The sequence below is a fragment of the Perognathus longimembris genome, chromosome 8 (assembly GCF_023159225.1).
Source record: "Perognathus longimembris pacificus isolate PPM17 chromosome 8, ASM2315922v1, whole genome shotgun sequence".
Classification (NCBI taxonomy): Eukaryota; Metazoa; Chordata; class Mammalia; order Rodentia; family Heteromyidae; genus Perognathus; species Perognathus longimembris.
Window position 1 is genome coordinate 11,834,993 of NC_063168.1, and position 25,549 is coordinate 11,860,541.

General features: G+C 41.7%; 1 gene segment (V, D, J or C); it reads left to right on the forward strand.

Moving 5' to 3' along the window:
* The first annotated feature begins 833 nt into the window (after nucleotides 1-833).
* Nucleotides 834-25,416, forward strand: LOC125355931. The segment is given in 5 exon segments: nucleotides 834-888; nucleotides 1,012-1,076; nucleotides 4,247-4,346; nucleotides 23,017-23,335; nucleotides 25,305-25,416. Coding segments are annotated over 5 exon segments (651 nt in total).
* Nucleotides 25,417-25,549: the final 133 nt, after the last annotated feature.

Below are 25,549 nucleotides of genomic sequence, written 5' to 3' on the forward strand. Positions count from 1 at the left end.
GTTTATAGTGCATAGCGGAGACATGCCTTGTATATCAGTGGATTTTGTTGGTGCAGTCAGAACGGTAATCGAGTAAGCCCTTCTTACTGCTGAGCTATGAGAACTACCAAATGGCTTTAAATGGAACAGTATATAAGAAATCCCAAATGAAGAAATAAGCCATCCCTAGAGTTCTGAACATGAGAAGTGTAAATGTAAACAAGTCAATAGAAATCATGGCATTATCATTTCTATGGTATCATTTTATATTTTGCAATATACTGCATTTGCAACATATTGCTTTACCATTTACTATAATGACCATGATTAAGACTATCACAAAATTATGTTATTTAAAAATTACTTTTATATTACCAGGGTATCAAACAATTTTAAGCTCACAAAAATTGTAAAGGGAACATAATTTTTTAAAATTATTTCTTTCCCAATCAGCATTATTAGGAGTGAGTTAAGATACCTATGATAGTGTTCTTTGTGATCTCTAGGGAGACATGACCCAGAAGGATCTCACTCTATCTCTGGGACACATGACTTCATTTAGTGCTTTTTTTCCATTATAGCATTACAATAATAGTCGTTTAGGTAGCATTTGCGATGGAATGGTCTCAAAGGACATTGTCTCCAGAGAAGTCTATGCTGCCTTGGCCTCGGCTGGCACCCAATGGGACCTAAGGCTGAGTTACTGAGAAGAGCCAGTCCTGCAGCTGTGCCTGTCCCTACCCAGACCCTGCTAATTTGCATGTGCACAGAAGAGCACAGCCCACTGCCCTGAGCGCTTGTTCATAGGCTGCTCACTCCCTGAGCAGGGGTCAGTGTCTCAGTCAGTGCACAGCATGGACATGAGGGTCCCTGCTCAGCTCCTGGGGCTCCTGCTGCTTTGGATCCTAGGTAAGGAAGGAAAGCACTGAGAATATATATTCAGCTCCTTGGGTTTCATCACTGCTGCCTGGTACTTATGTCATCTTGCAACATGCTTAATTGTGTGAATGTTTGCCATGTTTCCGATTGCAGATGCCAGAGGTGGTATCCAGATGACCCAGTCTCCATCCCCCCTCTCTACATCTCTAGGAGAGAGGGTACCCATCACTTGCAGAGCCAGTGAGGACATTAGGAATTGGTTAGCATGGTATCAGCAGAAACCAGGAAATGTCCCTAAGCCCCTGATCTATCAAGCATCCAATTAGGAATCAGGTGTCCCATCGAGGTTCAGTGGCAGTGGATATGGGACAGAGTTCACGCTCACCATCAGCTGCCTGCAGCCTGAAGATGTTACCACTTATTACTCTCAGCAGCTTTATAGTACCCCGCCCACAGTGATACAAGTCATAACAAAAACCTCACAGGATAAAAAGAAGTGAAAGGTTGGCCTGCCCCAGCTGCTCCTCCTGCTGCCCCACTAGCTGAGAGTGCTTCTCAGATGCAGCCAGACTCTCAAGGCCACCAGGAGGTTTAGGTTAAAGGCTTCAGAGACCACCATTTTCTGTTGTCTCTGTTTCCACTTGTGCAGTCCTAGCAGAGCAGAAGTGGCAGTGCCTTTTTAAGGCCTGTGAAAGTCTGAGTTACAGAACAGTGGGATTCCTTGTAAACTAGAGACACTAACAAATAAAAGCATGGACTTTGTTTACAATGCAGCAATTAATAGCTGTTTCTTTTTCATTCAGGAATTTTGTCTAGGATCAGCCTTTGCCATTTTATATACAAAAATCAACTGCTATGTTAAAGGAAAATGCACTTTACATTCTGATCACATTCCAAAGAGATGCAGTGAGATCAATATGACCAATGCAAAAATGATATAGTGTAGATTAAATATAAAACTCAATCACAATCTGAAATACCAATAGAGATCTCAATCACTCATTTATTAGGCAAAAAATATAACCTAAAACACAACATTAAAAAAACCATGAAGTATAGATCCTCTGGTTTCCTTCACTTGTGGGATCTAGAATGGCCTAGAAGTCTTTAAGTAACCCTAGTGGGTGGTATCCAAGCATTTATAAATGAATAAGCATTCTATGGAGAGCACAAACTGTATAATTCTTCAGAAAGACTAAGTTAGAGCTCAACACAAGAAATACTACAAAATGGGTACTTGCAAGAGGGGAGGTGAAGGCCAAAGAGAGTGGGATATAAGGTGAAAGAGACAAGTGGGGAATGCAGGCAAAAATCGATTGTATATACCAGGGAATTGAGAAATATAAGGGGGTGAAGATATTGAAGGGATAGCACAGATAAAGATGCATAGCACACCCAAAATGAATGGCAAAAATTCAATGCATTAATTTAAAAAATAAGAAAAGTGCAGGAAGGGCTGGAGTGGGAGGGGTGGATGAGAATGTAAAGGACTGACATTTACCAAGAGGCACTATGCATAGTTGCTCGGTTGAATGGCAACTCTTCTATACACGTACATAAAGAAAATAAATATATTCAAAAAATTAAACATTCTAAAATATCCTAAATTTGAAGGCCTAATTGTGTATAATATTGACTTTGATTTTCATCCTCTTTTACCCCCTTAACATACATCATCTCTGACTTAGCTCTAAGGGGTTTCAAAAAACTGTTTCCATATTTTCTATGACCTCAAATATGATGAAAAGGAAATTATTTGCCCCAGCCCAAGAATACCATCTTTTCATTTTTCTGTTCTTATGTCAGCAATTCTTTTGATAAGTTAATAGAATGAGTTAGCCTTTGTGTACAGCACCTTTAGCAAGGGTTACAAATGTGACCAGAGACCAAGCTTCTGACCAATCTATCCATGCTGTGTCTGAGAGTTGAATTCCAGCCTCAAAATGTTAGTATTTTTGGTGAAAAGCCAAAGTACTCTACAAACAGTGCTCTCAAAACCATTATAAATGAATTGGATGGCTGAGGAGCCTTTCAAAAAATCAGGTAGTAAGGGAAAGGCAGGTACAGTCCGGATTCCAGAACTAGTGATTGACTTCCTCAGAGCCCTCTTCAGTGGCGCAAAGAGCAGCGGGTGGTATGCCAGAATGGGTTGGGAGTGGTTGGAAGTCTGGGTTGGAGGATTTTCAACAGGAGACCTACCTGATGGGTATGCCTAGTCAGGAAACTCATAGTACCATGTTCTTAGTAAAAACGACATCTGACATTTTATGTAGATAGGATCACCTACACCTCTGACTGTCCTGAGCCAGTTCCTTCACAAAATTCCTGGTAACGTAAAAAGTATTTTGTTTTCAACTAGCTATGACGTGTATTAAAGAGAAGTATCATTAATTTTCTACAGAATCTTGCTAAGTAATAAATACAATAGTATGAACTTGCATATGGGTAGATAAAGTTTAGCTAATAAGTGTAAAGTTGGTATTATAGGATCAACTTGTGAATATGGGTTAAAAAAATTGGCATAAATCAAGTGAACAACTCATGGGGGGAGAGGAAAAGGAGGAGAGGGAGCGGGGAAATGAGGGAGGCGGAAACAAATTGTATAAGAAATGTACCCACTGCCTTATGTATGAAACTCTAGCCCCTCTGTACATCAGTTTGACAATAAATAATTACTCAGAATAAAAAGATTTCAAACTGAAAAATCCCATAAATTGCTGTGTCACGAACCTGACATGAGACGATCAACAAACCTCCCAAAAAGCAAAGCCCAGAGGCTGCTCTAAGAAACCCTTGGGAAAGTGGGAATGATGCTGCCCTATTGTCAGTGTAATCATAAGGAAGGGGAGCTCTCTGCAGGCTTCCTGGTACTCATGATGCTGGGACTCTGTGTCTCCCCATGAACGATTCCCTCAATCTCTTCTATGCTACACCATCTGTGACAAGTACACCTGGAAAAATAGAGGAGCTTATGTCTTACCAGCTATGTCAGTCATACTGATGCAATGTGGGAATTAAATCAGTTCCAAATGTGAAGACATTCTATTCTGTCCTCACTTTCACTTCCATTTTGATATCCTGAACATGAAACCATCATTTTTCTCTGGTTCCTTCCAATTTATAGTCATTACAAGGAAAATCAAGAAAACTTGGTCCTCATCCCTGAAGATGCCAATAGATGTATTCAGCAGACAGAACAGCAGATTGATTGACACTTGCGCTCTCTGGGTGAAGCACATTTTCTCTTCTAAACCAAGAAACCTGAGCCCCACAAACCTGTGATGATTTCCTGAGACCAGCCAGCTCACAAGCTCTTTCCAGTTTTGCCCAGCCCTGCTGATTTGCATATGCCTAAATCACAGCCTATGCCCCAATGACTTCATAACAGGCTGCTCACACCCTGTGCAGCAGTCAGTCCCAGTTAGCGCCCAGCATGGACATGAGGACCCCTGCTCAGCTCCTGGGGCTCCTGCTGCTCTGGTTGCCAGGTAAGGAAGGACAGCACTTCTCCCACCCTGTGTGGTCTGTGCTGCTTGGGTCTTCAGGTAAGTCCTCTTAGAACAAGACTAATAGTTTGTGTATTGCTTTTATGATTCCAATGGCAGGTGCCAGATGTGACATCCAAATGACCCAGTCTCCAGCCTCCCTACCTGCATCTCCAGGAGGCACAGTCTCCATCACTTGCCAGGCCAGTCACAGTATCTTCAGTAGTTTAGCCTGGTATCAGCAGAAACCAGGGAAAGCTCCAAAGCTCCTGATCTATGATGCAACCACTTTGCAATCCGGGATTCCATCGAGGTTCAGTGGCAGTGGATCTGGGACAGAGTTCACTCTCACCATCAGCAGCCTGCAGCCTGAAGATGTTGCCACTTATTACTGTCAGCAAAGTAGTATTTATCCTCCCACAGTGATACAAATAATAACAAAAACCTCCAGGGAAGCAGAAGTGAGAGGCTGGGCTGCCCCAGCTGCTCCACCTGCTGCCTCTACCTCCTGACAGAGCTTCTCAGATGTGGCCAGACTCTTGCATTACTACAAGCTTTGGGTTAGCATTTGCAAGGAGGCTCCTCTGTACTCTCTGTATCTTTCCTCCTCTTCAGCTCCAGAAGCACAGACATGGTCCTGTCGCTTCTCATATAAGGGGATCTCTTGGGATTCACAAGTGAAACAGAAGCCAGCCAAGACTCTCCAAGTAGAATTTGTTTTCTTCCTGGAAACCAGTTGGATCTACAGTTTTTGAAGTTCTGACATGGCCACAAAATATGGAATTAAGGGGGTGGGAATCCTGGTTTGGCTAAGCTGTCCCAGGGTTTGGTCACATAAGCCAATGATTCTCCACCCTGTGGAGAAAGCACGGGCCGGTCGCTGATGCAGTCAATTGCCCCAACAATACCTCCAGTCATTCTCCAGCCTCACCTCTGTTCACATGTCAGATAGCTTACATCAATAAGCACTAAATTTTCTTGTATCTTCTATATCTTACAGAGGGACCCTGAATTATGAAACTCGGCAGGAAACCAGAGAAGCACCAGTGATTGTAGAAACCCAGCCTAGGGCTTCTACAAGCAACCCTACTGAACACAGTAGTTCATCTGATTGAGATAGCTGGCAGCTCAGGATGGTCACGTTTCCAACAAGTCTCAAAACTTTCGGGCTGGGGATATAGCCTAGTGGCAAGAGTGCCTGCCTCGGATACACGAGGCCCTAGGTTCGATTCCCCAGCACCACATATACAGAAAATGGCCAGAAGCGGCGCTGTGGCTCAAGTGGCAGAGTGCTAGCCTTGAGCGGGAAGAAGCCAGGGACAGTGCTCAGGCCCTGAGTCCAAGGCCCAGGACTGGCCAAAAAAAAAAAAAAAAACTTTTCATTTCAGTGATGGCACTAGAATACACAGAAGTGTGAATTTCAGTGTTGTCTTCTAACCTGTGATCGTAAGAAAAATCAACCCCCCAACAAAACCTTCATTAATCTTGGAGGAAACTGTAAGGAGGTAGAAAATTTGTTAAATATCGCATTATTTTTTATCTTACACAGCAACAAACCATTGAAAGAACTTTCCTAATAAAACAAATCAGAAGCAAATCATCAGAATACTTTAAAGTGAGGAAATATTTTTTTGTTTTAAGGACCGTTTTTCCTAATGATATGAAGAAGTATTTTAATAAGACTTAATGTTATTTATCATTTCTTGTTCATATTTCCTGGGAAGTTGTAGTTCTGTTAGGCAATAATTATCTTTGACATTACCTTCTAGTATTTTCACTAGTTTAGATTCAGTGCTTTAGGTCAGGAATTAATAATGTGAATCAAATTTGGATTGATTTTGTAATGGACAGATAAGGGAAGTAGTTCAATCTTGTATATGCACCTATCCAATTTTACCAACACCAATTTTCGAATTTGAAGAGTCACTCTTTTCTCCAGTGTATGATTGTGACACCTGACGTAAAAAATGAGATGGTAGCCCCAGCTTCCCTAGAAGTGGAATCCCAGTGGAATCAATCCTGGTGATATGGCTCTCCTGGTTCCTGTGTGAGCTGGTTGCCTGGAGGAGCTCTTATCAAGGGAAAATTTACCACATGGGTTTTCCCTCCTGTTCTTGCAATGTTTTCATGTGTGGTCAGCCACTTCCTGAGATGATGTCAGTCTATCATTGCTATTGTCCTGATATAGCCCTTCATGTTAACGGTCCTAATGTCTTTAAAACCAATGCCTTTCTTAGCCTCCACTTTCTATGTGCTCCTCTGACCAAGTTGCAGTTATTTCCCCATCTTTCTGCTCTGTACTTTGTTCCTGATTTCACTGTAAGTCTAGATGAAGAAGGCAGCAATAATGTCCTGAGTGTTGAACTCCCTTGGAATTCACTTGATCAGCGTAGTCCCATCGTGTTTAAAGTCAGTCTCCTCACCTCCCTCAAAGTACTGTGGCATGGAGAAAAGATAGAGAGGATCTTGGCTACAAAACAACATGAATGGAATATTGTCCTATTCCGGATAAAGTTTTTATTCCCATCTGAATTCTCAGCAGCAGTTTTTAATTTCCTTATCCTTTCCTACTTTGCCACCTCCAGGTGAGCCGTCTCAACTGCTTCCTGAAGCATGTGTCCATTTGTTTAAAGCACCCTCCCAGGTACCTCAAAAACTGCTTTCTCAATTCTCCAGGATTGTCTCCATCTACACTAGCTGACTCCTCAATGTCACTGTCACAATCAGGAATGTATACATTCCGGAATATTCTTTCCAAGTTGAAGCATGTCAATTTATTTTTAACTTCATGAACAAATTAAGATGCTATGTCAGGCTTCCTTAAACAACTAATCACAGATGGAAAATATTTTGGGAAATATGGTAATTGTCCAAAATGTGAGAGACTTCTGTTGATATTATTCTCTAAAATATGACAGTATTTAACATTGAAATTATTTAAAGTAGGAGACAATGCACATGGGTCAGATGCAAATGCCATTATTACCAAAGGGTTTTACTGATGGTTTTGCGATTCTCAGAACAGAAGTCAGAGTATCAGACTGTGGTTGCTGGAAAACAGAGGACACTCCTTTCCATAACTCTTAGTAATACATATAAGCGATAAGTGGGACAAAAGTTGTTTGGAGACTCTGTATGAACGAGAGTATGAGGAACATGTGGGAGAGGTTTGGGGATTTTATGTGGTGGGTTCTGGTTGGGGGTAGGGATGGATTCAATGAGGAACCCCGGCAGAACCCTGCTGTGTTTCTTCTGGGCTGTTACTGCTGATGGGACCATGGACTGACTTCGTTGACGCTATGTTCATCTCCACTAATTTGCACTGTAATATAATGCATTGTGCAGAACCGTATATGTGCAGATGCCCAAGATTTAGAGATGTGCTCGTGTAGAAAGACCAGTGGTCACGAAACTCAGTCCTACACATAGCAACACAGGTGAGGGCACTTTCTGGAATGCTCCCAGCTTCAGGAGGCGGTCTCACCCAGAATGTATGTCTGGGATTGGAGACACATAGAATGCAGTGACATGCTAACCAGATGTCCAGCATGATCGACACCAACGAGGAGCTGTGGGTTTAGACACCAGTGCCCAGGATTCAGATCCACATGAAGGATGGTCAGTGATGCCATGAAAGACAAAACGTTCTGCTTACTCAGAGTAAGATTTAGTCTGCAGTCACAGGTATAAGAAAATAGCTCTTAGGTTACATGGTGGCCTTTGTACCATGGGGGCTCTGGTGAACTCGCCCTTCCCAGGTATATCTTCTGCCTGTTCCAAATGAGACCTCGTGTCCCAATTCAAATTTGACATATGCAATCAAGAAATTAAAACTGTACTGTTATAAGCCGATCTGAATTGGAATCCTCATTATGGTGATTTAGCTTTTAAGGGAACCATTATTGCCATTATCATTGTGTTTAATTAATATTTATGTTTTGAAGCTTGTTTAATCTAAGTTTACCTAAGCAATGGTGATTGTGGCTTTTCATCCCATGATCAATGGGCTTGAGAATAAAGATTGATTTCTTTTCTTCCATGAATAATTTTTTACCAATGACAACATTGGCAGAATATTATAATAAAAAGAAAGACAATTCTGATGGAAACTCTAATGCATTGCCTTCATAATACAGGCTTAGAATCTTTGCAGCAATGGTATTAAAAATACTTTAGTTGAGGGGCTGGGAATATAGCCTAGTGGCAAAAGTGCTTGCCTCGTATCCATGAAGCCCCAGGTTTGATTCCTCCGCACCACATATATAGAAAATGGCCAGAAGTGGCGCTGTGGCTCAAGTGGCAGAGTGCTAGCCTTGAGCAAAAAGGAAGCCAGGGACACTGCTCAGGCCCTGAGTTCAAGCCCCAGGACTAGGAAAAAAAAAAAAATCTTACTTTTTTTTTTTTTTTTTTGCCAGTCCTGGGCCTTGGACTCAGGGCCTGAGCACTGTCCCTGGATTCTTCCTGCTCAAGGCTAGCACTCTGCCACTTGAGCCACAGCGCCGCTTCTGGCCGTTTTCTGTATATGTGGTGCTGGGGAATCGAACCTAGGGCCTCGTGTATCCGAGGCAGGCACTCTTGCCACTAGGCTATATCCCCAGCCCCAAAAAATCTTACTTTATAACACTAAATATAGTATTACAAGAAGAGTTTTGATTTAATAATGAGCAGGTCTGTTACCTATCATGCCATGATGACTTGACTAAAATTATATTTTATGTATGTAACAAAATAAATTTTTTTTTATTTTGTTAAAACCAAGGCTTGAATTCAAGGTTTTGAACTCTCACTTTTTTTTCTTGATTATGTCTGGCCCCTGCCACTAGAGATTTGCCTCCATTACAGGTTTTCATTATTTCCTTTATAAAAGAACTCTCCAAGATATGTCTGCCTTCACTAATTACAAAACCTGAATCTCCAGATCTCAAAATCCTAGGTAGCTAGAAATGCTGGCATGAACTAAAAGCAACCAGCTAGATAACAGTGCTGTCGGGAGAGGAAATAAATCACATTGAGATGTCCTATGCCAGGACAATGGGTCTTGGTGCAGTTATGCTTAAATTTGTCTTTTTAGACAGAACAAAAATGGGTATATGGTAACTGAGTATAGCACGTAAGAAGCAAAGCAAGTTTTCAAAAGCTGTTCCCATGCCCTGTAAGTTCAAGGTGTGTACATGTAGCTCTGATGCTTTTGCTCCCGCAGTCACACAAGAGATGCAGGATGCACCCTAGTGAAGAAGACACTCGTTAGACCAATGCAATGCAATGGACTAAACCAGAATTTCCTCAAGGATGCTCGGTCTAATACTGTTGCAAGACCTGATAAAGCATATTGAGGACCAGTGGGAAACCAGCCTAGGATGACTTGCAAATGGCAGCAGAGCCTTTGAGGAAGAGATCGCAAAGGTTTCAGGCAATGGACCAGGTCACCTATCTTCTGCATCCCCATCTAGCATCTGTCAGGGCCTCAGGAGGGAGAGTGTCTCTCAGGCCTTGCTGAGAACAACGTCCTTCCGCTCTCCACAGTTTTCTGATGAGCTCATAGCTGCCAGGATGCTCAGTCTTGGCATCAGAGGAAGAGATCTTTTGCAGACAATTTTGCTTCTTCTGTCACATTCCCTCTAGTGGAGGAAGCACCTAAAGAAACACAGTATCATCAGTGATACCTGTGAAGATCCAATAAAAAGAAATGGCCAGCCAAGCACCCATGGCTCACACCTGTAATCCCCACTACTCAGGATACAGATACCTGAGGATCCCAGTTCAGAGCTAGTCCAAGCAGCAATGTCTATGGCATTCTTATCTCCAATGAACTACCAAAATGTCAAACCAGAGCTGTGGCTCAATGGCCCAACTCCAGCCTTCAGCAGAAGAGATCAGAGATAGCGTGCAGTCCCTGAATTCAGGATATAGGACACACACACACACGAAATCTTGTTAATTTGCAGCTTTCCTTATAATTAGGAGGATCTAGAATTGACTTTATAATTCCCTTATTTTTCACAGGGCTTAGTTTTCCTGTCCTTCTATTAGAAAACCGCTAGGGGACAGTCAAGGCACATACTCCCAGACACATATCGATTTATAACTCTAGTCTTAACACATTTCCTTGGCGTTTTGTTAATTTGTAAGTGCTTAGTTCAGTTGTGCCCAAACTTGTTTTCTCCTTTCTCAAATGCACACTTTACACAAGTTTTCAAACAAGTTTGTTTTTAGCTGTCTTCATTTTCTTCTATCTGTGTTAAAGTCCCTGATCTCTATCACTAATTATGTAGGTTAAAGTTGAATCTGTGAAATCTTTGTTTTAATCTTGAAACATTAACTGATACAAGGAGTACTCATTGTATACGTAGCAAAATATGTGTGTAACTACATGCAGGTGAACAACACATTTTCTCTTTTGTGGTACAATTTCCACATGAAATTTCCTATTCCCAGTCAAGGATATATCCTTTTCTCCCATAAGACAAGTGTTAGTTCTTTCTCTAGTAGGGGTTACTCACTCTTTCAACTTCTTCAGAATTGAGTGCTCTCACAGAATTCATTCTGTACTAAGTAAGGCCAGAGCTTTGTGCTAATCTGTGCTAGCAATCTTAAACACTTAGGCTGCCCACACAACATATCCCAGTACTGTCCAACCAGTACTGCAGAAGGACTGTGTCCTTCTCAAGATTCCATGGAGCTGGGGAATGTGAAGATGGAGCCAAGCACAGGGACCATTTCCTCTGCCAAATCAAACTAGGTGCAGATCTCAATGGATGCAGTTTCCAGTTGTGGCTGTTCCTGAGGCTGTGCTTTATGCAACACATCCTGTTCACACATCCAGACTTACACAGTTGGGTTTTTCTTAACATTGCACGTGGCATGGACTTTATTACATTTCATACAAATTCAGAACACTTTTCTGTCACTTCTCTCCAAAGAAGAGATTTTCTGCATGGCTCTTGGTTTTACTAGATTATTGCACCCCCTGGCTGATGTGTATATTGCTCCCTAGGGAGGGTCTTCATTTCTCAGAATGAGATACTCAAATCTCACTTGGTGTTGGCTATTCAGCACTTGTCATTTCAATGCAAAATGAGGTTCCTTACTCAGCTCCTAGGCTGCTAATGCTGTGGGGGGAGATGAGGAAGGAGATGGGGAGGAAGAGTGAGCTCTGATACCCACTGCTCCCCTTGTGTGTTATTCCCTTGTGTGAGATGTCCAGTTCCTGTCCCCTGGGGTGGACATGTAATGCTTTCATCTGTAAGAATGAGGAAAATCCCGGAAAAGATACAGGACACACACACACACACACACACACACACACACACACACACACTGAAAGACCCCCCCCAAGTTTGGGGAAGTCGATCAGTCAGAGAGACCCCTCCAAGGAACAGCGAGACACACGATGGATGCAAAAGCAAGAGGTTTATTATGGGTCGGGTACCCGGGCGTCCAAGTCCTCGCAGGGAGATGGCGCGCCGGGGCTCGGTTTCTAGGGGTTTTTATGGGGTTGCAGAAGCGGGCTTACAGAAGCTAAAGGCATAGTTACGGGATTCTGATTGGACAGCCCAAATAAGGCAAGGAACAGGGTTACACGATCCTGGTTGGTTTTCCTTCAAGAAGGGGCCAGGAACTGACCTAAGGACCCTTTTACGACCTTCCCAGTTATCAGCCAAAAACAGTTATGGGCTGTTCCGGCCTTTCAAGTGCAAACAGCCTTGTTCTATTTTAGTAATCAGACAAAACAATTTGGTATCTCCCTTGGTCTCGTTCATGTCCTCCAGATGGCTGAGCACAGGCATCCTGTTTTGTTTCTGGCCCTTTCCAGCTGCAGCTCTGTAGATTGTTGAGGTACAAAAATAGGGCTGTTTGGGCCTAATTTATGTTTGCAGTCTACATTGGCTGGAGGAAACCTTTCATTCCCCCCTTTTTCTTTGAACTGAATAAAATCTTTTATTCAACTAGGAGAGCCGTTTCTCGGCTGGTCCCAGGCTCTTGTTGCCTTAGTTGGTGATACTGTTGGGTAAGTACCAAGGCTTGTATAACAGACATTCTGTCTTTCATGAACTGTACTAGCCTATTAAGAATGCAAGGGCCAAAAAGCAAAATTAACAGAACAATGGTAAGGGGTCCCAACAGAGTGGAGATTAGGGTTGTAAACCAGGGGGACCTGGTGAACCAACTCTCAAACAACCCTGCTGTTCCTAAGGCCACACATGAACAAATCCAGGCTTTACCTACAAAACCATCTCAGCGAGGGAATCAAGCAGTTAAAGATATGAGGTCTTTTTGGTTAACATTTAGATGGCATCACATAAGTCCCTTAACCCCGCAGATGCAGGTACAGAAGTTTCACATCGAACCCCCAATTCTGACCCTATTTACCTATTTATATTATAGCCAATTTGATTATATACCAACTTTACTCATAAGCTCTAATTTTAAGACATATTGATATCATTTGCTACACACTCAATCTTTCTAGGGATTGTCATTCTTACTTTTAGCATGCCAAAACCGTTTTATCTAAAGGAAATGTTTTTGCTTTCCTAATTCTCTTTCTAAAGTCTTTCTTTATACAGTTTAACATATCCCTACTCACACCACCTTTTACTTCCTCACGCCAGCAGTGACTTACTGGAACATTCTGTAACACTTGACTTTTTAAATCCCTTTCTTATTCTCCAAGGCTTACTATACTAACTTTCCTCTTTACAGTTTCTGGGGCTTCTTTGCTGCTAGAGTTTTTCTTCCTCTGGTTTGCAGAATCTAGTTTATCTCAGCTACATCAAGGCAATTTACTGTGACTCTACCCACAGGCTGTTAGGGAAAACAAAGGTGGGGCAAGGGTCAGCCTGATGGGGACTGCTGCTTCTAAAAAGCCAGACCAGAGCCAACTATCATGAGTTACTATTTTAGAGTGGATTTCTCCTGATTCCAGTGCCTTTAAGTGCCTAAGGTTGGCCAGTGGCATCTGTAAGATCCACCCTCAGGAGGGCTCCATGAAGATGCCCCCAGACAGTTTAAATCTCTGTCCAGTTACCTTGGTATCTGGCACACCTGATGGCAGTTACCTCCCTTTCTTCTGAGGTCACACCCTAATTTATCTGGACACATTTTAATACTCCCACTCCAGGCATTGCCTGGAAGTGACTCTCCAGCCTGTCATATATGTTTTGATTTTAGCAGCAGGCCAGTCTGCTTGAAAATTTCTTACAATATCCAATTTTCTTAATAGAGCTAGTTATCTCCAGTCAACTCAAGAATACCCCCTAAAATTTTAGTTTTAGCAGATCCAAAGCACTTTCCAGCAGAAATCAGCTGCTTATGATAAGAATCCCATTTGTTTTACCAAGATAGGGCCACACAGGGTGAAAATGTAGATTCTTTCAGATGACTGTTAGACTCTCCTTGATCCTCACTCAAATGCAATGGGCAGGGGTCATGGTGGTATCAGGCAGCAGTGGCTTCCAGTGGTTCCAGTAGAATGTCACACCTTCTGGGTTACCTGCAACTTTCTCCATAGACTGGTTAGAGAAGCTTAACCTAAGTTAACCTAAGGCATAACTTTAGTCAAATTTCCTTGTATTTTCCTGATTCCTTCTTAAGCACACTAGATTTTGTAGGCTGGCACATCACTGAATGTCAAGACGGCTTTAGCAATTAATGGACCTTGGGCCATTTTGCCAGGGCAATAAGTTTAAATCAGATATTTCCAATAAGGCTAGGTTTTTTTTTTTTTTTTTTTTTTACCAACATAGAAGGTTTGGCCTGTAACCATTTCCCACAAGTGCAGTTTCTGTACACTGTTACCTCTGTTTTCCATGCCCCTAGTTTATCCTGTCTTATTTTCCCAAAAACAACTTTGGTCCCTTGGTCCTAAAAGGGGGGCTGATGGGCGAAGATCATCCATCTTCTGTAACTTCTTCAGGCTGACTCAGGGGCGTTGGCCTTACCTAGCCAGGAACCCATAACCTTAGTCTACTTTACCAAGGGGCTGCAGGGTCAGATGTCCAGTAGGAGCTTTACTCCAAACTGAAAATTACATTCAACATTTAACTTAACTATACAGACTTTTCGGGGCTACATCAGTATAGCCTTTTAACATTTTAGTTTGCAAAAGAATTTTCCTGACTGGCTGGGGAAATGGATCTCTGATAACCTAACAATGCCTAAATTACCTTTGTAGGCCTCAGGTAGGTCTCGATAAAGACATAATCTCAGGTCCACAAGTTTCCTTTCCTGAACAGATATGCCAACTCAGAATTTTCACTGCCAGTTAGGGCTTTGAGCAGATGCAGGGGGTTGGGATTTTTAAACTATCCCCTATTTAACAAACTTGGCTTTACTACTCACTACCGCAAATGACTGGCAAGTTCCCGTCCAGTTACAAAATAGATAGATATGGGCAATAAAAGGCATGCTTACGAACTATTCTTCTAGGACCTCCCGGCTCTGATTAACTTTTGAAAGGCCAAACAGGAGTGACTCTAGGATCTGACACCCTCTCTGCCATCCAAGCAGTGGCTTACTGCCTCTGGATGCTCCATCACTTTTGTCCCAGGAGGAGTGACTTTTCACTGGACTTGGACTCAGGGCCTGAGTGCTGTCCCTCAGCTCTCCAGCTCAAGACTAGCACCCTACCACTTTGAGCCTCAAAGCAACTCATGACTATTTCCAGCACTTCTGCTGGTCAGCTGGACACGAAGACTCCCACAGGGACCTTTCTCTGCCCGGGCTGGCTTCGAACAGCAGATTTCAGATCAATGAGTCTTACAAGAGGCCACTTAACTCCAATTAAAAGCAACAAGGTGGTCCATACAGAATTAATTTTTAAGCATACTCTTACCTGGAGCTTATTAAGGGCCAGTGTTAGATCTTGACAAACTTGTAGGGATCATCTGTCCTTCTCTATGGGCCTGCTGGAAATGGTTACAAAAAAAACCTACAAACAGACTGGAATGGCAATTAAACATTCATTTTGGTAGCCATAATTTTCCTCTATCCAACTTAAAACATTTAGGACAAGTTTTACTTCCAAATCTCTTACCTTGAAATGCATTTTGTCTTAATTTAAAGTCTTTAATATTTACTCTTTAGCACTCTGGCTGCTCAAATTCTTTATCTGGAAATGTATTTTAAAACCTTTAAAGTCAAGGCTTTTACACCTTTGCCCCAGTCTTATTTGCACCCAAAAGCTCTGAAACCCAGGGGGCATCCAGCCTCCTGGCTGCCTGTTTAAAAGAGCCTTTTTTTTTTTTTTTTTCTCTTTTTCTTTAGTCCCAGTTACCACATGAAGACCTTTAAACCCAAAAGACAATTTTTCTTAATGCAAGAGTTACAATTAATTACAATTACAAAATTAGAAATACTTATCCATTCAGCTTTCCAATAAATTAGTGAGAAACATTAGCTTGTTTTTTTTTTTTTTTACATACAGAGAGTTAATGAGAGTCTACATACTTTAAAATACTTGCCTGATCATATGTAACTTAAGATAGTTACGAGTCTTACTATTACATCACATAAAATTCAGTACCTGAATCATTAAACTGATATCCAAAACAATTGTAACAAAAGTTAAAACAGTCACCAAAATTACAAACACATGAAATCCAGTCTCAGCATCTTTGCTTTTTCAATACATCCGAATTACAAAATAGCACAGGAATCAAATTACATCAGATAAATATACTTTTTAATCATTTAAAAAACTTTTTTTTTTCTTAGTACTTCAAGGGGCAGTTTTTTTTAAAATTCCAGCCAAACCATTCATTTTTACCACCAGGTTTCCAAAGTTCACCTGAAAACAAAAGAGTCAAAAGAGAGGCCTCCATGGCCTGTCCTGCCAAACAGCCTATTTTCATCTTTTCATCCTACTCCTCAGAACTTGATGAACTGTCTTGGTGCCGGCCCCACTTCTCTTCCACCATGCAAGGACACCCCCTTTTGGCTGTCCCACCACGTGGATTCCCTCCAGGGCCTGTGCCACCACGTGGGCTGGCTAAGCTGTACTGTTGCCAGACCACCCCTCACTCCTGTGGATAGGCATACGGGCCCATTTTTTTTCTAGAAACCCAAGCAATTTTTTTTCCTTTTTTTTTTTTTTTTAACAGTGATAAACCTTTACATCAAAATTTCTGACACTTAACCTTAATTTCTTTTTTTTAATTAATGAAACATTTTCTTTAACTACAGTTCCTCTTTAAAACAATGCAATAATCCTTTAAAGCATTTGGTAACGCCCAAACTTAATGACCATTTGAATTTAAACTTAAACTCACTCAATTTTACATCATGCTAACAGTCTTGTACATGTTCACACTCACACATGCACACACACACACACATTTAAAAGATCTTAAAGCGCGCAAAATAAACATCGGCCGTACATTTTCCAGTGGCAGGAGGTATTTTTGCCAATCTTACTCCTGCAACACCAAATTTTAAGACAAAGCTTTTAACAAATGATTTTAGCATTCCCCAGCCTCATTTTCCTGGGCTTGATAATTTTAGCACAACATTTTAGCATACCAAATAATTTTCTGCTGAAGAAGGCTGGGTGGGGGGGTCACCCAGAGTTCTTTTTGCAGACCCTCACACTCTGATTGTGAGCTGTCGCCTGCACATCTTTCAAATGAGCTAAACATAAATCCAAGGGGGTAGAGGGAATCTGTCCCATTACGTCAGTCACAGTCAGGAGATACAAAAAAACAGGGAAGAACAGTCCAGACCAGACAATTTTTTCTACAACATAATCTTTTCTAGTATGTAATTGGATTTACTATTACTTTCTTTTCTAATTTACCACCAGACCTAGTCTCCTCTATACTCACTCTCGTCCTAGGCCCTTCTGCTTTCAATTTCACTTTCTCTTTTACATCAAAGTCCAATTAACCACATCATTTAGACTTCTCAGAGCATTTTACATAAACCAGACAAACATACAAAAGTGACGAGAGTAAAAGCAGTTTGACAAATCTGGAGAAGCAACGCTGCTAAGGAAAGGTAGGGAGGAAAATTCTGCTGGGGACATAAAGAGAAAGAGAAGGAGTCATCCCTGGAAGTCTTCTGTTTGTCACATTCTCAGCTTAATCCCCATGCCTAGGAGGAATTCAACAAACACAGGACAAGGTAACAAAACAGGTTATGCAGGTTTGACACAAAAGAGATACACAAAGTCCTAGGACAGTCAAAGCGAACAGCAGGGAGGCGAGACCAAGACAGACTTTCGCGGCGCGGCTTCGGTACCGAAAACAAAACTTCAGATGGAGACCTAGTGAGAGCCCGGCTACTCTCGTCTCCCAGAAGAACCACGTACCCGTATTTGGGTAGGATTCACAGAATGCTGATGGGCCAAATACTTGGCCCCAGACAACAGATGGGCCACCCTGGCCCCAGACACCACTGGGACGTCTCCCAGGGCTGCGGTCGGGAGTCCTGAGCTCGTCAGCTCCTCCACGGGTCCGCCAGATACAGAGCTAGTTAGCCAACTAGTGCAGACGCAGGCGCAGTACAGAAACCTCACAAAAACAACACAGAAGCAACGCCGAGTAAAATACGATTGCTGGCCAGCTTACCTCCCGTCGGTGGGTCGGTGGTCCCTGGGTGGGGGTCTCTATCCCGGACGAGCCCCCAACTGAAAGACCCCCCCCAAGTTTGGGGAAGTCGATCAGTCAGAGAGACCCCTCCAAGGAACAGCGAGACACACGATGGATGCAAAAGCAAGAGGTTTATTATGGGTCGGGTACCCGGGCGTCCAAGTCCTCGCAGGGAGATGGCGCGCCGGGGCTCGGTTTCTAGGGGTTTTTATGGGGTTGCAGAAGCGGGCTTACAGAAGCTAAAGGCATAGTTACGGGATTCTGATTGGACAGCCCAAATAAGGCAAGGAACAGGGTTACACGATCCTGGTTGGTTTTCCTTCAAGAAGGGGCCAGGAACTGACCTAAGGACCCTTTTACGACCTTCCCAGTTATCAGCCAAAAACAGTTATGGGCTGTTCCGGCCTTTCAAGTGCAAACAGCCTTGTTCTATTTTAGTAATCAGACAAAACAATTTGGTATCTCCCTTGGTCTCGTTCATGTCCTCCAGATGGCTGAGCACAGGCATCCTGTTTTGTTTCTGGCCCTTTCCAGCTGCAGCTCTGTAGATTGTTGAGGTACAAAAATAGGGCTGTTTGGGCCTAATTTATGTTTGCAGTCTACATTGGCTGGAGGAAACCTTTCAACACAAAATCTTGTTAATTTGCAGCTTGTGTTTCTGGGAAAGATTTTGAAACACGATGGAAAAGGTATAGGAGATTTCTAGACTCCTTTTAATGTTTTGCAAATCCATGTTTAATACTGTAAGTATTCTGAAACTATGGAAGAAATCCTTTCCAAGTTCTTTCCATTCCTTCTTAAAATCAATCATGAGAAATCATAAAGTTGTCACACATTGTTTGGCTGATATCGAAGACAAGAATGACTGAGATGTTAATGTGCTTCTTTTGTATGGATATTTCAGGATTCAGTGGGAAGTTGTGACAACCAAAACTCCACTCCTTTTGTCTTTCACTGCTTGAGAGCTGACCTCCATCTCCTGCAGGTCTAGTGAAAGCCTCCCATATAGCAGTGGAGACATATTTGAACTGGTTACTGCAGAAGTCAGGTCAGGCTTCACAGTACCTGATCCATTTGGTTTCCAAGTGGGATTCGAGGATCTAAGACAGGTTGATCAGCACTGGAGCAGGGACACATTTAACACTGACAATCAACTTGGTGTTGCAGTGAGGATGTTGCAGTTTTTACTGCAGGCAAGGCATACATGAACCTCCCAGGGTGGAGCAACCCCAAACAAAGCCTCCCTGCATATGGTGACCCAAATGCCCTCATGTGTTTGTCTGTCTGGGGAGAAGCCAGGCCAATTCTCTTAATCTGGGTGAAAAGAACAGAGTGAAGAGCTGACTTCTGGATTCATCCCAATTCTTCCTGTCTTGTACACACACAATAATTGAATTCATCCATGACTTCAGTCATCTGATTAAAGCTGAGGATGAATCAACTTTAATCAGTGCCCATCTAATATGAATTCGCAAAGAAAATATAGCTTTCTTATACAATGGACCTCTTATCTTTCACTCCTGCATGGAGAATAATTAAATTTTGTTGTTTGTTACAAAATTTTGACTGCCACTGGCTCATACTCAAGGTCCTAGCTACTTAGGAGGATATGATCTCAGGATCTCATTTGAAGCCATCATAAGAAAGGAAAGTCTGTGAGGCTCTTCTCTCCAGTTAACTGCCCAAAAGCTGAAATTGGAGCTGTATCTCAAGTGGTAGAATGCTAACCCTGAGCCAAAAATTCATGTCCAGTGTCCCTGCACTGAGCTGAAGCTACAAGAGTGTCACAAATAGCAAACCAAAACAAAAATCTAAAAGGTAAGAGTAAAAAAAAAAAAGGGCTACTCACAAAGGAAAATATCAATTGTACATCTAAATATAGGACTAAACCACTGGATAAAGATCAGTGTATTCCGATCTAAATCAAATTAATAAAATCAAACTATACAGCCCAAAAGATCTGTTGCTGGTAGTGGGATTTGAACTCAGGAGGTTTCTTGTGCTATTAAGCTGTTATTCAATAACTGCTCACTGTTTTGCCCCAGATTGCCTATCTATAATACTCCTATTCATATTTGCCACACAACTATGGTGACAGACATGCAACAATATGTCTTAGACATACACAAAGGAAAACCAGCACAGCATTATGAGCTGGGTAGGGTCCAAGAATGTTGCCATTTTCAATTTTTGTTTTTTTCTTATTTTATTTATTGTAAACTTGGTGAACAGGATGCTATAGTTACAAAAGTAAGGGAATGAGTACATTTCTTTTTAAACATTATTATCCCCTCCCTCATTTTCTCCAGCTTACCACTCCCTTCTCCTCTCCCCCCAAGTTGTAAAGTTGATTTCGAACATAGTGTCTAGTATCGTTCATACTTTGTCCTACTCTTTCTGTGATTCACTTTCCCTTCCATCAACCACATAAGCTTATACACAAGAAAAGAATACAGTAAGTAAAGAAAATGAAAAAAAATAGAAATAACTGCATACAAGACATTAAAAGAACCTCTTGTTTCCTAATTGTGGAGTGCATTTTCAAATTTACAATTTTTTTTTTTGCATTTCAATTACAATTTTTGTTCATACACTCCATCTCATGGTCCAAATTTGAACTCAGCAAAGGAAACAACCTGCTATTGTTCAGGGCTCTGACCTTGTCCATCTGATAAAGCAGCTCTCACAGAGACCATGGCAGGAGGACACCTTTACATCAGCAAAGTCTCTGCATGCAACGTTCCAGAATCCGCATGATCTCTTAAACTGCAAAAGCTATCAAAATAGCAGAAGAATATCAAATCAACTGAAAAGAACTACTTCTTTTGATTATTTTTTAATTTGTCTCCTATGGTCTTCAATTCATCCACAACATTCTGATGTCCTCATACACTTACCTTTGAATTTCTTAATCTTTTAAAGTATCATACAAAATTGTCACAGTGCTTGGATGAGTCTTCACGTAGAGAATACTAAAGTGGAAGCCCATGCATGTTCAATTGATTACAGTTTATAGTTGTAGGCTTTGGTACAATATTTCAAAGCATTAAGCCCCAGATCAGATTATACGATTATCTGCCAAAAAATGAAAATGAAGAAATAAAAACAACAGAAGAAAGAGTGATCATTGTGTCATCCCCAAAGTTATGTACAAAGGTTAGAGAATATATATATGTATATAGATCCATTTTAAATAATTATTTAATCCAATGTTTTTATTCAGAGCATCTCATCTACAGTTGTATTACAGGATAAATCAAAATTAATATACAGAGTAAATTTTTTATTTTGACATGATTACCTATTCTAAGATAATATAAAATGTGATGGGTGCAGTTACAAATCCAAAATGTTATACTCATTGGGTTTGGAAGAGTGCTGTACAGTGTGTATGGAGTGCTGGACTGGGTCATTCATGCCCTTATAAGGAACAGTGATCACAGGCTTGGGAGCTTTGTGGTTCTCTTCACAAGCTGTCATGAGCCAACAGCTGTATTCAAACCAACAAGGAAGAGTGAAAAGTGATGCGATTTCCTGTATGTGACCACAGCCACTTGGGGTTCAGGACTTGGTGCCTTGTGAGAAATCAACCAGAGCCAAAGTGTAGAGGCTCATAAGGTCTATAGTATGTTGATATTCAGGGTCTGCTCTACCCACAACTGAATTGGAAAATAAGTCTGTTTCATGTCTGAATTGCAATTTTACTCACAGAGATTCTTCAGGATGAATTGAAGATAATCTCTCATGTAATGTTTGACATGACCTGTCCATTTCCACACCATTAGTTAGAGGCCTTTGGAAAAGATCTTTGCTAGAGAGGCTCTGGGAGAGTGTGCAGCCTGATGAAGGAAGGAGGATGGGAAGTGGAGTCCTCTGTTGCCAGTCTTGAGATGGGGATAGAGTTGCAGGTCTGCTCTGCTGTAGTGCAAAGTGCTCAATTCCTCAATCACAGTCCCATTCCACATTTGAAGCATTGGGTGATTGACCAGTAATGATGTGGTTCTGGGAGCACAAGTGGTCTAAAAAGAAACACTGAACAGTCATTTCTTTCATGTATTTACTTACATATGACATAAAGCATCTTCTGAAAAACAATGAGCATTACTTTTTTCAAAAGATCACAGAATCAATTTCTGGTTCCTTAAAGTAGAAGTACAAAATAGCTACCATTCAAAAAATCAAGTTTACAAGTTCAGTGCAACTTGATTGATGTCAACCCATCTCCACTTAATTATTCTCCCTCATGCCCTCCCCTCTCTCAATATTCTTAGATTCATCAGATCGTCTTTGGATTTTATTACTCAGTTCTCCCCATCTTCCTCTCTTAGTTTATCTACTCTTTCCCTTTGACATCTCCTTCACATCTCTCAAATGCCAGTGTTCCTTTTGTTGAACTATGAGTTATATATTCTAAAAGTTATGCAATTAAAATCCTCCCCTGTAAATACCACGGATTGGTGGTAAATATGTTTGATATACTTCCACATGACCTCATATGAATATTCTTGTGTATTTATACATTAGATCTATCTTAACACATAGAAGAGAAAACGTGGATCCTTTTTGTCTCTAGACCTGCTTCACTTAACATAAATTGTCCCCAATCCATCCATTTCTTTACAAATGTTGTAATATTCTTTCTAATGGGGTTTTAAAGTCTATATACAAGTTTACTTCATATTATAGCTCTTTCTACAGCTGCACTGATACTGGCTTTATAACAGATGCAGACTCTCTCTCTCTCCATGGAGACACAGACAGCAAGGCTTGTGTCTAGGCCTAGTCACTTGCAGGTGCCCAAACCCCTGCCCAGCCCCACCCAGAGTCCTGCTGATTTGCATGTGCCCACAGCACAGTCAGTGCTCTGCTATCTTCTTAATAGGCTGCTCATCACAGATGCAGGAGTCAGTTCTCATCAGAACACAGCGTGGACATGAGGACCCTCACTCAGCTCCTGGGGCTCCTGCTGCTCTGGATTCCATGTAAGGATGTCCTCAATGTGCTGTAGTCAGGGGTGCTTTGCTATTAATGAAGGTTTCTTATAATATGCTTGACTCTATGTATATTTATGACTTTTCCAATGCTAGGTGCCAGATGTGACATCCAGCTGACCCAGTCTCCAGCCTCCCTATCTGCATCTCCAAGCGACACAGTCTCCATCACTTGCCGGGCCAGTAGGGACATTAGCAAAAGTTTAAACTGGTATCAGCAGAAACCAGGGAAAGCTCCTACGCTCCTCATTTATTACACATCCAGTTTGTCCTCTGGAGTTCCATCAAGGTTCAGTGGCAGTGGATCTGGGACAGAGTTCACTCTCACCATCAGCAGCCTGCAGCCTGAAGATGTTGCCACTTATTACTGTCAACAGTATAGGAATTGGCCTCCCACAGTGATACAAGCCATAACAAAAACCTCCCAGGGAAGCAGAAGTGAGAGGCTGGGTGCCCCAGCTTCTTTCCCCCTGCTCCTACTTGCAAGAACAGGCCTAGACCCCTAGGACAGGAACCCTGCCCAGGCTAGCATGGAGTAGCAATCCTCAAGGCCTGAAACTTCAGAGTAAGTGTGATTATAGGCTTAAGCTACCAGTGCTGTTCTGAAAATTGCAATATTAGTATTATATTCCAGACTGTAAATGTGGAAATACCTTTATTTACTTATGTTTCTTTTCACCCCGAACAAGTATATTTACATTGTGCACAGTGATGCCTCTAAGTTATTTTTTCATATATTTTGTTTTCCCCTCTCCTGGGTCTTGAACTCAGGACCTGAGCACTGTCCCTGGCTTTTTTTTGCTCAAGTCTAGCACTCTACTACTTGAGCCACTGCACCACTTCTGGCTTTTTCTATATATGTGGTGCTGAGGAATCGAACCCAGGGCTTCATGTATATGAGGCAACCATTCTTCCACTAGGCCATATTCTCAGCTATTTCAAGTGTTTTATTTTTAGAATATTAAATACTTTATGCTAAATTTGTCAGCAAATAAAGACATTTTCCCAATTCATTTTGTGAGTTTTGTTTTTGTTGTTATTATATTCTCTCTTATTGTATTTGGAGAACCTTAGTATAAATTGAGGTCAGAAGATGATAGTGAACATTTCAGTCTTTAATACAACTTGAGGAGCAACATGCTAAATCCTATATAAATGAATACAATTCTGCAGAGTAGTTAACAATGGTGTAACAGTCACACACACAAGGAAACAGAAGCAGACAGAAGGAACTTTTTTCTTTGACTTTTTAAAATTTTTTTATTTTAAGATTTTTATTATCAAACTGAATTAAGAGAGGTTACAATTTCATACATTAAGCATTGGATACATTTCTTATACTGTTTGTTACCTTGTCCCTCATTCCCCCTTGCCCCTTTCCCTTCCCTCCCCCCATGAGTTGTTCAGTTCATTTGCACCAAACAGTTTTGCAAGTATTGCTTTTGTAGTTGTTTGACTTTTTTACTGTGTCTCTTGATTTTGTTATTCCCTTTCAATTTCCTAGTTCTAATGCCAGTATACACGATTTCCAATATACTCAGATAAGATACAGAGATAGTGTAGGTACAACCACAGGAAGGTGATACAAGATCACCACTAATAGAAGCTACAGTTACACATGGTACCTTGAAAGTACTCACAACTGTGATATAACAATTGTTTCCATAACATGGAGTTCATTTCACTTAGCATCATCTTATGTGTTCATAAGGGTATAGCTATTGGGCTCTTGTGATCCTCTGCTATGACTTGCCTAAACCTGTGCTAATTATTCCCAATAAGGGAGACCATAGAGTCCATGTTACTTTGGGTCTGGCTCACTTCACTTAGTATAACTTTTTCCAAGTCCTTCCATTTCCTTAAATGGGGCAATGCCATTCTGTCTGATAGAGGCATAAAATTAACTGATGCCACACTCTATTAAGCAAGGGAGGAAGGGAAGGAGAGAGGGAGGGAGGCAGGGAGGGAGGCAGGGGCCTGGGAGGCACATTATGTGACCTCAAGCCCTGCACAGTGACAGCGGGACTATGTCAGGCAGAGAATTTGGCTTCGCGGTAGAGTGCTTGCCTAGCATGCATGACGCCCTGGGTTCAATTCCTCGGCACCACATACACAGAAAAGGCCAGAAGAGGCACTGTGGCACAAATGGTAGAGTGCTAGCCTTGAGCAAAAAGAAGCCAGGGACAGTGCTCAGCCGACTGGCAAAAAACAAGACAGCTGGACTGTGGCAGTGGAAGTGCTCTTCACCCTGAGTCTACAAAGATATTCCTGGGATTGAAATGGAACAAATAAAGCTTCTCTCTTGAAACACATGTGGCAGAAGGGAAAGAACAGAATTTAATTTTTATAGGGAAACTAGAAGATTGACGGGTCGTCATCCAGAGCCAGAACACAGAGCTGCTCGCACTGTCCATTGAGCCGTGCATGGGTGAGGACCAGCCATCCGATGAACACAACATGGACAACCAGGAAAAACCCAACGTGGCTTCCACGTAGACCTGGTTTTCACACTGCTAGATAGCAGAGACCCTGAGATCACTGTGATTTTTCACTCATAACAGTTACCTCATTAATGAGCACCTGCTTGTGTGGCTCCATACTTTTGGTGTCACTGTCTCTGTCTCTTATG